Source organism: Delphinapterus leucas, chromosome 8 (assembly GCF_059928025.1).
Source record: "Delphinapterus leucas isolate spDelLeu-1000000601 "Yukka" chromosome 8, BTC_Dleu_Yukka2, whole genome shotgun sequence".
NCBI lineage: Eukaryota > Metazoa > Chordata > Mammalia > Artiodactyla > Monodontidae > Delphinapterus > Delphinapterus leucas.
Genome location: NC_143136.1, coordinates 66,926,547 through 66,940,031, shown reverse-complemented (window position 1 = coordinate 66,940,031; position 13,485 = coordinate 66,926,547). Strand labels below are relative to the sequence as shown.

The 13,485-nt window shown below is 35.2% G+C and overlaps 1 protein-coding gene across 2 annotated transcripts in view; it reads right to left on the bottom strand.

Annotated features, from left to right (window-relative positions):
* Positions 1-856: 856 nt before the first annotated feature.
* Positions 857-13,485, bottom strand: part of LOC111172812 (sodium channel protein type 3 subunit alpha) — an 82,864-nt gene continuing 70,235 nt past the window's right edge. For both annotated transcript variants that reach the window (XM_089916744.1, XM_030760432.2), the window contains exons 20-26: positions 11,107-11,229; positions 8,169-8,441; positions 7,217-7,270; positions 6,251-6,388; positions 5,097-5,201; positions 3,474-3,744; positions 857-2,956 (exon numbers count right to left, since the gene is read on the bottom strand). In XM_089916744.1, the coding sequence (XP_089772870.1) occupies positions 1,761-2,956; positions 3,474-3,744; positions 5,097-5,201; positions 6,251-6,388; positions 7,217-7,270; positions 8,169-8,441; positions 11,107-11,229 (2,160 nt within the window). In that variant the 3' untranslated portion in view covers positions 857-1,760. The remainder of the gene's footprint in view (positions 2,957-3,473; positions 3,745-5,096; positions 5,202-6,250; positions 6,389-7,216; positions 7,271-8,168; positions 8,442-11,106; positions 11,230-13,485) is intronic.

Below are 13,485 nucleotides of genomic sequence, written 5' to 3'. Positions count from 1 at the left end.
AAAAGTTGAGTAAAAAAAAAACCTTCCATGGATAAAGGGTTATATTGAGGCAACCATAGTTGGTAGAAAATGGTCTAGGTTTCAATTTTTGACCAATGTTCTCCTACTGGAATGGTAGAAAATATATTATAACAAAGAAATCCACAAAACACATTGTTTAACTTTTATTTTAAGAAATTATCCATTGAAAATTCTTATGGATTTAAAAGTTTGGAGTTGTGATTAAAAATAAAAAGAAAAAGCATAAAGTAAAATAAATTGGCATGTCATCAACCTGAAAATAATTTTCTTATGTACAAAATGCAACAAATAAAATTGATTATATTTTTACATTATTTATATTTAAACAAGTTTTGGACATATTTTAGCAAAATATGAAGTATAGGTTTTGACAGTAGGCAGTATGCAGTGTGTTTCCTTGAAATCTAGAGAGACACCATATGACACAAGTTGAATTAAAAATGCAAAAGGAAAGGTGCTTTTAAATAACTGCAAGCTATTCTGCTTGATGTCCTAGACATAGAGCTGGTTAAATCACTCTACTACCAACATGTGACGACTTCTAACCAAGACTTGTGAAGAATGGATTGAGTAAAATAGAGCAGCATAGGTAATTAACATGCATTAGTGGTAGTCTTCAAACTATTTATGTTTAATGAATGGTGCAGGATACAACCCCGTTGGAAGCTCGTAAAAGACACATACACTGTGGTACATATTTGATTTAATAGAAGTTGTTTATCAGGAGATATATATATATACACATAAATATATATATATATATATATATATATATATATATATATTCCCAAACATGCCCCACAGGATAAAATAACTATTTACATAAAAGAGGGTGTGTTTAATTGACATAAAATGTCAGCTTTGCTGAGAGCAGAAGATGGCAAAGCAACACTGCATCAGAAGGTGGAACAACTATTCTAAAGCGATACTTTAGATATACTTTTCTAGAACAGATTTATTAGATTACTTTTTTGGAAAGCATTTAACCAAAATTAAATATAATGCTCTGGAACTTAGAATAAAATTTGCACTTGCTGAAACAGAATACTTTGCATAAAAATAATCCTTTAAAAATTAGAGGAGACTTTACAGGCACGTAACTGTTTAGATATAAACAAACATAGACTAAAACACTTTAAAAATTAAAGCCATCTAGAAAATGGAAGTACCTGAAATTGTTATTAGATTTTTTCTTTCTGGATTTGAGCAAGAATTTCATCTCTTGGACAAAACCCTTTGTCTGATTATTCGAGAAACTTGTGGAGTAGGAACACAGGGCTCTTATATACTTTTTTCTCAACTTAAATTTCATTTACAAAAATAGTGGCATAGTATTATGAATAAACTATGAAGTAGTGACCAGGGAAATCCACTAGAACAAATTTTGTAAAAATATTGCAGATATGGAAGTTAAAAATAGAGTGGATGCAAGTACTGTACTAAAAGTGTTTGGTGTAGTTACAATGATCACTTTGCACAACTATCCCTACAGTCTAGGTAGCCATTGAGTTTCTCCTCAGCAGTGTCAGCTGGTAATGAAAACAGCAACCTCTTGTCAGTGTTGATACCCTGACTCACAGAGTTGTATTGATGGAGAGGTCACTGTCTTGTTATAGGCACTGACCATGAGTATTTGTTAAAACAGTTTGGCATAGACCTCCTCTGGGAGTCCAGTTGACACATAAACTACCTTCTTAGGCTGTAAACAATTGATCACAAAGATAATTCTTTGTCTCTTTTTACTTTTGATTTTCCCTCACCTCTTTCCCTTTGCTTTCTTTTTCTGGTCTGTCTTTTCCAAACTTTTCTTTGTCTGGCTTTGTTACACTATCATAGGAAGGAGGAGAGGTGGTAGAGGAACTTCCATCTGTTTTTTCTGGGGTGGAGTTCCCATTTAATTTGTCAATAATCATATCGTCTTTTATAGGTAAGTCAATCCTCCCTTTGATTGCCTCTTTGTTATACTCACTTAATACCGTCTTTAACCTTTGCCTTAAAAGATAACATCTGAAATTACGCTGAATGATAGCAGCAGATACCTCCTCTTGTTTGCGTTTCAAAGTGGTTGTAATGGGCTCATAGGAGACTTTGGAGGGGTTCGATGCCATGAACCGATCTTCCATTTGTATTCGAAGGGCATCCATCTCTCCACTTTCACCCAAAACACGCTTTGTAAAGGCAAATAAAATGTCGAGGCAGTGGATCCTGTCCCCACTGACCATGGGCAGATCCATGGCAATGAGCTGGACTTTGTTTGGTTTTGCTATGAGAAGAGGAGGATCCAGGGCAGCCGCAAAATCAGAGAGCTTGGAGAACTCTATGAACTGGGTGGCATCAGGATCAAACTTCTCCCAAACCTCATAGAACATCTCAAAGTCGTCCTCACTCAGGGGCTCTGCACTTTCTTCAGTAGCAACACTGAAGTTCTCCAGGATGACAGCGATGTACATGTTCACCACGACCAGAAATGATATGATGATGTAACTGACAAAAAAGAAAATCCCCACAGATGGGTTCCCACAATCTCCCTTAACTGAGCTGCCAGGGTGAATTGTGTCAGGGTCACAGTCAGGCGGTGCACTGTTGAGAATAGGTGCTAGCAATCCATCCCAGCCAGCAGAGGTGGTAATCTGGAACAGGCAGATCATGCTGTTGCCAAAAGTTTCAAAATTGAACATGTCATCAATTCCAGCTTCCTTTTTAACATAGGCAAAGTTGGACATCCCAAAGATGGCATAGATGAACATGACCAGGAAGAGCAGGAGGCCGATGTTAAACAACGCAGGAAGGGACATCATCAAAGCAAAGAGCAGCGTGCGGATCCCCTTGGCCCCTTTGATCAGACGCAGGATTCGGCCAATCCTGGCAAGACGGATCACTCGGAACAGGGTAGGGGACACAAAATATTTCTCTATCAGCTCAGCCAGAAACATACCTATGGAACAATACAGAAAACAGCTAAACAGTGAGTATCTTATGCTTATATGAATGCTTTTTCTTTGCAAGGTTAATGAAAACAACAAATTTGTTATGAGTATAAACCTTTACTGTTTGGATCCACTTCCTAATATTACCAGTGAAAGATTATAGAGTTTTATTTAATAATTCTATAATGTCATAAACCAATATGGACTCTTGCAAAATCCTATAAGTTAAATAATCTCACATAGTGGTATGGCATTTTAAGATTATATACACCCAATTACTATGAATAGTTATCCTCGCATATGAAATGTGCCAACAGCAAACAAAGACTATTTCTGAAATCTTCAAATATATTGTTTTCTTTTTTTGAATAGTTAAATTCTTCAGTTAGTGGAAAATGAACAAGAGTGTTGAACTTTAGATCTATACACATTATGATTCTCAGATCTAATTTCCATGTTACACAGGTGATAGGCTTTGGGGACTTTTCCAACAACTGCACTTCTCTGTAAATAAACCATTCTTACCTACAATGGAGAGAATCACCACCACAAAATCAAAGATGTTCCAGCCTATGGTGAAGTAGTAGTATCTGAGGGAGATAAGTTTCAGCACAAATTCTCCGGTGAACAGGATAATGAACACAAGGTTGATCCGGGACAAGACTAGAGTCATATATTTGCTCTGGTCATCAGTTTCTACCATCATGGTGACCATATTGAGGCAGATAAGGATCATGATGCTGATATCAAAAACTTGTCTGGTTACAAAATCAAAGACCATTCCTTGGAATTTGTTCTAGAAGGAGAGGAAGGAGAAGGTTAATATGCATATTTCATAAATATTGATCCATAAAATTGCAGATGAAGCCCTTCTACGTATGGCCCATGTGATGTGCACCCTTCTCACATTACCGCAAACAAATTAGTTAAAAAAAGAGCAATAAATGAAAAATGTCATATGACAAAAACAAAATATAATTGTTTTATTTAGGTCCCATGGGAAGACAAAGCTGAATAAAACATAAATTGGTGGCAACTGGTTGATAATGTGCATGGGCTTTGCTTGATTTTAATAACTGATAATTTTTACAAAAAATAATGACAACTAATAATGAAGATTTACAAAGTAGGTTAATATAGACAGACTTTTAGATGGATGAATATGCCAATTCATTTATCAATGCTTTAGGGATTTTGAATTATAGCTTATTTCTATCTGTCCATCCCTCAAAATATGTCAGTTGTTTTCTATTTACTTCTGCCTCTTCTAACTATAATATTTAAATGACATTCAGTAAAGTAGGTATATGCCCTTTTGTGTGCCCTCCCTTACATCATCCCTCTGCCCTGCTTTCCCTCCCCTCCCCACCCCCCGCCTGCACCTACTCCAACTACTCTTAAAAATAATGCAAAGTGAAGTCATTTATAGGATTCATGAGACCTTGTCAAGTCCCAGTTCTGGCGATTACAGGCTTTGTGACTTTACGTACAGTATATACCTTCTTTGGGTCTCAGTTCCTTATTCCTTACCCATCTAAGAGGATAGGTGATTTAGAATACAGCTCTGTGAACATAGTCCACCATCTTTATGACTTTCCACTATAATGAAGCTCTACAGAGTATGCATTCTGAATAAATCTTTTGTGTGTGGGTGTATTTGCTGAAACAAACTATTTTGATATACCCTTTTCCTTTCTAAAAACGTTAAAAATATTTTCTAGTCATAACAATGGAGAGAACAAATAGCATAGAGGGAGCCCATGGGTGTAGAATGGGAAGTCTGGAAAACTCCACCTACTTAAAAGGATAAGAGGGTGCCATGTAACAAGATCAGAGGAGCTGGAACCAGGTGTGTTGTTGGCAGCAGTAGGTGGCAGCAGGAGCATGAACCTTGCTTTGGAAGCAGTTATTGGGAACCCTGACTTGGAGGTTTTCAACTGACAAACTAAAGAACATTGCCTCATTTTTAAGAACTTAGTAATTCTTACAGTGTAGTAGTTGCAAATTGTGTTACACAGTATGTACTTTACAATTAGGTCATATTATATATTGATGATATCACCTAATATGTTCTGATCCAGAGCACTGCCCAATTTCATCATATGGAAATAGGGCTTTGGAATGTTAAAGAAGATGAGTAATTCTTACTGCAGGCCGAGGTATGGGTTTCTGAGGTTTCTTGGACCCAAGTTTCTTCATTGCATTGTAATATTTTTTTTGTTCCTCTGTCATAAATATGTCTTGACCTCCAAAGTAAAGACATAGTATAAAACTGGTTACAATCCAACCTGTATTACAACAGTACTTTTACAAAAGTATTTCTGAGTCTCTCCTTTAATCCTTCTTTTTCAGTTTTTAAATGGATATTATCCTGCTTCATATAGATTTATCCTGCTTTTCCCTTTTATGTGAAATTCTGAGTACCTTAACATTATGTAAAACCCATAATCACATAAAATTCTGATAAGTACAGGATTCTAATTTGATTATATTACATTTAGAAGGAGGCTCAGGAGTCTCAAATATATTTTCATGAAAGAAAAAAAATCTTAGTCATTTTAGTGTTGACAATTTTACTTCTTTATTCAACACTTTTTGAGCACTTCCTGTGTCTTAGACAGTGCACCCAGTATCAGAACTACATAGATATATAAGACACAGTGTCTATATGCAAACAAACAAAAACAACCCAGTACTGCAGAGATAACAATAATCTGTTTCTGAATCTGTTCCAAGATTCAGAAACAGGCTTTATATAGGGGAGTACCCTTAAGCTAGACCTTAAAGGATGATTAAGGGTTTGCTAGGCAGAGCACTTTAGGAAGAGAAAATATCCTATGTAAAGTCATGGAGGGAGAAGAGCATGCCTTGTTCAGAAAAGGGCAGAAAATCCATGTAGCTGTTTATGTAGCAAGTGATAGTGTTAATGGTGGGTACCTGAGGAGTAGGGAAGTGCATATAGAAAGTGTGGTGTGGAAGAAGATGAAGCAGGAAGACTGGGTGGAGATAATTCCTAAAAGGCTCTGTAAGCAAGGGTAAAGCATTGAGGCCCACTGGATGTTTTGAAGCAGTGGTCATATTTTTGAGTCAGAAAGACACTACAGCAGATCTGCAGAGGATGAATCTGGAGAGGAGCCACCAGTTAGAGGCTGGACTCCTCTGCAGCTGAACTGACCACATAGTGAATGGAAGACAATTTAAAAATGATCTAACTCCGTCATGACTATGAGTGTCCTGGTTATTTGGATGTAAAACAGACAGAGCCTCAGAATGGAGAAAGGTGAGAGCTGAGGAATACTTATCTTCTTTTTCTGTTGGTTGAAGTTATCTATGATGACACCAATGAATAGATTCAGAGTGAAGAATGACCCAAAGATGATAAAGATGACAAAGTATAAGTACATATACAGATTTTCTTCATATACAGGCTGAAGTTTAACCTAAATAATATTGAAAATATTAAATAATATTTAAAAACACAATAAATACTTGAGCTAAATTAAAAATTTGGTGAGTGTTGTTACTTACTATAGAGTTATTTTTGCCTTGACCTGAGATACTGTTCTGCAAAAGCAATTCTTTTCTCAAATTAGTATGACCTAATATAATGAAAATTTGTAATTTTACGATTGTTCTTAAATCTATTTTCCCATTGTGGCTTACCTGTACCTATTCTTTAGAGTAAGTAGCAGTGGTATAAACAAGGCAAACATTTTGAACCTGTTATTAGTCTTACTATAATTTTTTTTGCAATATTTTCTCCTTGGGTTTGTAAATGTTAGCTCTTGGAGATAAGGCTTTAATAACAGAACATCAAATTCTAAGAGGAAAATTCAGCGTAAACAGATATGTTCTGAGGAACTATTTTTATTCCTATTTTCTAAATTGAGTTTCCCTGAAACTTGTTTGCTTTTATCATGATATTTTTGGAAGCTGCTTCACAGACTCTGGTTTATCATACTCTCCAGGGATAGGGAGAGACAAATTACTTCCCCACTGAGCAGCTTTCCCAATCTTAAGAGTCTCATTTACTGGACCAATCTGATTCTTCTAATCCATGCAGTTAGATATCCTTTCATATTAGATCTATAATAGACATATGTTAACCAAAATATCATTTATATTGAAGTGAATTGGCTTAAAAAGAGAACTTCTATATGCAGTTATAAATGTTCTGATTGCTTCTAATATAAAATTCTGGGCCTTTCAGTTAAATTATCACTATGGAAAAATCTAGTAGCTATAAATAGTATTTGAATGAAACTTACATCTCGTGAATCAACAGCTGCATACATAATATCCATCCAGCCTTTAAATGTGGCCTGTAAACAACATATATTTGAATTCTGCATAAAAACCTAATCCAAGAATACTCATTTTACCATACGAAAATATGATAGTGTTATTAAATATAACTTTTTGTACAATATTATGAAATATTCTACAAAGAGATTGAAATGGATTGAATAAAGAAATGAAATTGAAATAGAACAAGATTTTATTTCAAAACTGGAACTCTTTTTCTTTGTTTGTCATGGAAGGTATTTTGTTTTTTTCTACACTAACATGTAACTAGGTGAAACTCTCATCTCAGTCTCAAATCCCTTTCAAAAGGTAAGCTCTATGATTCAAACCTCTTGTGTGTTTAAACACTCAACTGTTTTCATTAAATTCTTGATTAGTTAATATACTGTCAGTTAAGTCAAAATAATTAAATATTACACATTTTGAAATCCACTCCATAAGATTTGCATTTCCACACATAGTAGAACTATACTCCTTAGATCTTGGTACAATTATCTGTACATTATCTGTATCTGTGTGTTAATTAATTAATACTTAGATTAATAATCTATACATTTAATTAATCACTACAATAGATACGTTATTATTTTAATACATATAATTGCTTCTTTGGCATTTATTGCTACAGAAAATTAAAAATGGTAATAGCACAATAACACTCAATAATAGAGTAAGAAAAGACAGGAAGCAGAAATATAAAATCACATTAAAACATATTAACAACTGAACACTGGGGAAAATACATTTTAAAATCACTGCAAAACATCTTCTTTAGTCAAGTCACGCTAATAGTACAGGTGTTATCATCAACTACTTTCGTGCTATCAGATATTAATCACTCAAAGAACATCAGAGAAATGATTTTACTTGAAACATTTTGAAAACGTATTCAAAACTCATACAGTAGGCACTTACCACTTGAAGCAATGCGAGATAGCCAGCGCCAACATTATCAAAGTTTACTTTCACATTTTTCCACCGAGCTTTCTTGCCAAGAGCCTGACAATCACTCAAATTGTTAACTTCACTAACTTCAAACATGTTACCAGTTGTCGTGTTTACACAGTGGTAGAACTTGCCAGCAAACAAATTCACACCCATGATGCTAAAGATCAGCCAGAAGATGAGACAAACCAACAGCACGTTCATGATAGAGGGAATTGCTCCAACAAGAGCATTCACAACCACCTAGAAGAGGAGATAAGGATAAGGCAGCTTACAAATTGTTAAAATGGAAACCATTTCTTCCATTATTTATTCAATATAAAATGGGTGTGAAACGAGTTAAATAAAAATCTAGGTGGACAAGTTTGTTTCTTCTGATATTTTCTAGGACATATTCGGTAGGGGAAAACAAACAGTGACACACTAAAGAGCTAAAGGATTTAAAGAAATCAAAATATGCCAAAGTGTGAAAAGAAATAAACAAAAACCTGATATAGTAAGATGGAGTCAGAAAATGTTTGTATGCTGGGGAAAAAAAGAAAAAAAAAAGATGTATTAAATACCAACAAGAAATAATCATCATTCAACAATACATGTTAACTTTCAGGTGTGTTCATGAATGATTGATGATTTGAAAACATGGTTAAACAAACCCATTACAAATAAGCAAGTATTAATAATGCCTTAAATCTGTATCACCAGATCAAGTTAACTTTTGATGAAGATGAAGAATGGTATAAGGAATTTACAAGGTCCTTTTTCCCCATATTGATAATTCCTAATTTTAAAAAAGTATATTAAATTAGGAAATGAGATGGAATTTATCTCTGGACATAAATTACTGAATGTATTCCCATTATTATTGATCCAAATCTCTTAAATGTTCACTTCAGGGCACATGTTACTTCACCAACCCAGGCCAACCTATTTCATGAAGGAGAAATTCAGTCATCTTTCCTCTATATTCAGAAGAGATTAATGTGTATTTTCAAATCTCTAGTGATTTGTATCTTTTCTTATCTAATTAATCTAGCTCATACTGGGACTATTTTGTTAGGCACTTATATTAAATGAAACGATTGTTTTATTTTAAAATACTGAAACATTATTTTAGAAATCAACACCAAAGAATTTTAAATTAATATCAAAACCTGAAATCTAAAATTGTAAAAATTTCTTATGCTACTTGAATCTTATTTCACTTAGAAATTTTCATATATATTATACTGAAACCAGGTTTTCTTGGCTCTAAAATGTGTGTAAAATGACCTCCCACAAGTTCTCTTATCATCAAATAAATGCATACCTTTTACCATATTTTATACCTAGAATGTTAATTCTGCCAGATGACAAAATTAAAAATGCCAAACTAGAATAGTTTTCAGATTAGAGCAAACTTGGAAGTTTTCTATTTTGTTCAATTGCTGTCTCCCCTCAAAAATGAATTATTAGGGCTTCCCTGGTGGCGCAGTGGTTGAGAGTCCACCTGCCGATGCAGGAGACACGGGTTTGTGCCCCGGTCCGGGAAGATCCCACATGCCACGGAGTGGCTGGGCCCGTGAGCCATGGCCACTGAGCCTGTGCGTCCGGAGCCTGTGCTCCACAACGGGAGAGGCCACAACAGTGAGAGGCCCACGTACCGCAAAAAAAAAAAAAAAAGAATTATTAATATGAAACCATGCAGCCAGATGAAGGCTTAAATAATGTGAGTGATGGTAAAAGATTGGTGTGGAAAAAACTTGAAATTACATAATCATTTTTATTAATTTTATCTTGTCTTGTGACTTTATCAAGTAGCAATGAAAGAAAATTATAATGTAAAAGCAAGTATTTCTTTGCTTACAGTGCATCTGGAGAGTGGTTTCATTCTTCCTGGTGAGTGAATCTCAAAGTCAAAACTGAAGTGTTTTTATCGCTTAAACAAACCACCTCCTAACATAAAAGCCCCATGGCATAGAAGAAATTCAGTATCCATGTGCATTTGCAAGCTGGATTAAACAAAGCTGGCCTTTGTGCTAAATAGTATTTTGAGGGGCGTGGCAAGTAGATGTGTATATAAGTGTGTATTTTATGTTTAGATGCATAAAATATACACTAAGGAAGAGAGCTGGAGAGGAAAATATAAGTGCTAATGGAAAAAGTGAACCTCATTCAGAATGCTCACTTAAAAGGGAGATCTATGAAACAAACCCCAGGGGTTGCCTTCAATGCTGAGTTAATTATCCTAACCCCTACTTTGGTTGCTTAGGATATATAGATTTTGTCAGAGGCTACAATTTAGTGTTGTTTTCTTGTACAACAACTTTTATTACTGATATTAATTGAAGAAGTAGAGCACACAAAAACCATTCTATCTTTCATTCATTACTGGTAATTTTTTAGAAATCAGACTACCTACTGAGAGGAAGAAAAATCTCCTCCTAGGATGAATGTCAGTAGTAAATAATTATAAAATGCATAAGCAATGAAAAGAAATAAATGGCAACACATAGGTTTTACTTGTTGTGGAAATGTCCTTGAACTGTCACCAGAAGACTTGGATTCTAGTTCTAGTTCTGCCACAAACAATTTTTGAGGGCCTGTTTTAGTTTCAGGAGGCTAGGCTCAGTGATCCTTAGGATTTCTGCTTTGAAATTTTGTAATTCTATGAAATAAATATCAGAAGAGTATGGCAGCCCTCTGTATCTAAATCATTACCTACACTTAATTTTTTTCAACAACGCGTTTTATTTAATTAATTAATTAATTTTTTGGCCGCGCTGTGTGGCATGTGGGATCTTAGTTCCCTGACCAGGGATTGAACCTGTGCCCCCTGCTTAGGGACCTGGAGTCTTAACCACTGGACTGCCAGGGAAGTCCTTACATTTAATTTTGACATGAATCATCAGAGAACCTGTATTTTTCTTACCCTCATGCCTTCAAACCGGGATAAAGCCCTCAGTGGTCTTAAAGCTCTTAATGTCCGTAAGGATTTGATGGCACCAAGTTCTGAGTAACCGAGAGCATTGGCTACCAAGCTAACCAAAGAAACCTAAAGAAGAAACAAATATCAATCAGTCCACCAAGAATATATCTATTCTTTATGCCAACCAAATAAAACTTCAGACATACCTTGGCAGCCTTCATATTCCACATAGTGTGATCATCTTACATTGCCAGCCTCATATCATATTATTGCTTTTCTTATCAGTGAAACTGGAGTCTTTGCCCATTTATATAAACATCTGTAAACCTCTCCAGTTAGATATTTTACCCATGGAGCCCTTTTCAACCTGTGCATACACCACTGATGATTTGGGATTTGATTCAAAAGCCATATGCTCCACGGATCTGGGCTTAATATCATTGATTAGAAACCACGCTTTGCTTCCAAATTTATGTAATATCTTGGTTATGTGTATTGGAGGCATTGACCATGTAATAGAGTCAATAGGTTAGATATCTTCTCTCCCCTTCCAGGTCACATTAACTTTTTATGGGCTGAGATGAAGCATTTTTCTTTTAACGTTCCTAATAATGTCTGGTTGAATATGTTTTAGTCAATATATGTTGGATAAATAAAAAAAGAATAAAATATAACCTGGAAAAACATTTTATCAGACCACATAGTTTCATAGTAATGAAAAATATTTTATCTAAACTACTGGACTTACAATTTAAAATACAGTACCTCTCATTCAGAATGATAATACATCTTTCTGATATTTACACAAATGCTAAATTTTACTTAAATATATGAAAGGTTAAAGAAGACATGTCTCTTTTGGGAGGAAGAGACTTTATTTGCTTTTATTTTCTTTCAATATAATAACATTTATTGAAAATTTACTATATGTTAGGTTCTGTTCTGAGTGTCTTACATGTATAAATCTCAAGAAGTAGGTACTATTACTTTTGCCTTTTCACCAGTGAGGAAGTTGAGTTTCCCCCACACTCCCCCCTTCAAAAAAAAAAAAAAAAAAGGATGTACAGGTAGAAAGAGGTGAAGTTAGAATCCAAGTGATCTGACTTCAAAACCATATGTCAACCTTTTTCCTCCATTATCAAAAATTCATTCTTAATCTGAACCACAGAACACAGAAAATGACTTGTATGATTATCTTCTCAATTCTTGCAAGGATTTTATATTACTAGTCCTCTTCTTGATGTATCGGAGAGAGGTTAATTTACTACATCCACTGGATGGCTTAAGGGTCATGGTGTAAAGGTGACACCAAAACCAGAACTGAGACTTTACAGGCAAATGGAGCCACTGTCCCCTCATTATTTAATTTAACATTCAGCTCGCAGAATTGAACAGAAAAATAAATGACTTGAATGGTAAACTTCACTAGTGGCAGTATAATTTATCGAGCTATTCATTTCTGTCTAGTGTTCGCTGCTACAGAAGAGTGGAAAGATGAGGAAAGTTATTATCAGAGAACGCACAGGCTTCTATATTCTGGCCTCATTTGCCTCCGGAAGCATTCACAGCTTCTTTAAGTTTCTGGAGCTGCTTTCTGAAGACTTCCCTCATCTTCCCAACCAAGTCCTCAGACTTGGGCATTTAAAGGGAAGTGGCTGCAAATTTCTCAAGACCCTGATGTAAGGAAGCTCATGCTTTGAAAGGAAAAGAAAGGTAATGGTCAGAACCAGGAGGTTCTGGAAGAATAGCAAGTTGTGGGTTCAAAGCTGAGAGGTACCACTTGCACACTGGGGCGGCTCTGTGTGTTGCTAGAGAAGCTGCATTTTAGTGAATTGCCCTCTTTTAATGGATTTCATGTCATTTTGTGTAGGACAAAAACTCATTAAGTATTGTGAAAAAATATGCTTTAAAGGCAATTTTGAAATAAATAATTTTAAAGATTTTCAACATACTTAAAATTGAAAGATGATGCCTTATGTTGGTAGGGTGCTTTAAAACTTACAGTGATCTTTTTCACTCATTATCTGTGTCTGAGAGTAGTCAAATGACTAGTCCAAGAAAAGGTAGCAAGGGGCAAGCACATAACTGGAATTTCTGTTTTCAAGTCCAGTGTGTTTCCCATCTCAGCAACTTTGTCCTCGACCTTTCAATACACAGTGTTTTAATCTTAGTCTCTTATGCTAAACACAAAAGGCATTCTTCCTAATGTGTGCAAAGTGTAACAGAAACTCTTTGCCAAAAACTGAATTTTTAGTACAAATTTACATGATTCTAGATACCTTACTACCCAGAAAATATATGAAACCACAGGGGGTGGTTTAGTTGTCATCCACACCCTTCCACAGTCCTGTGGCAGTTGAGACTGAGAAGGAAGGGAATAAT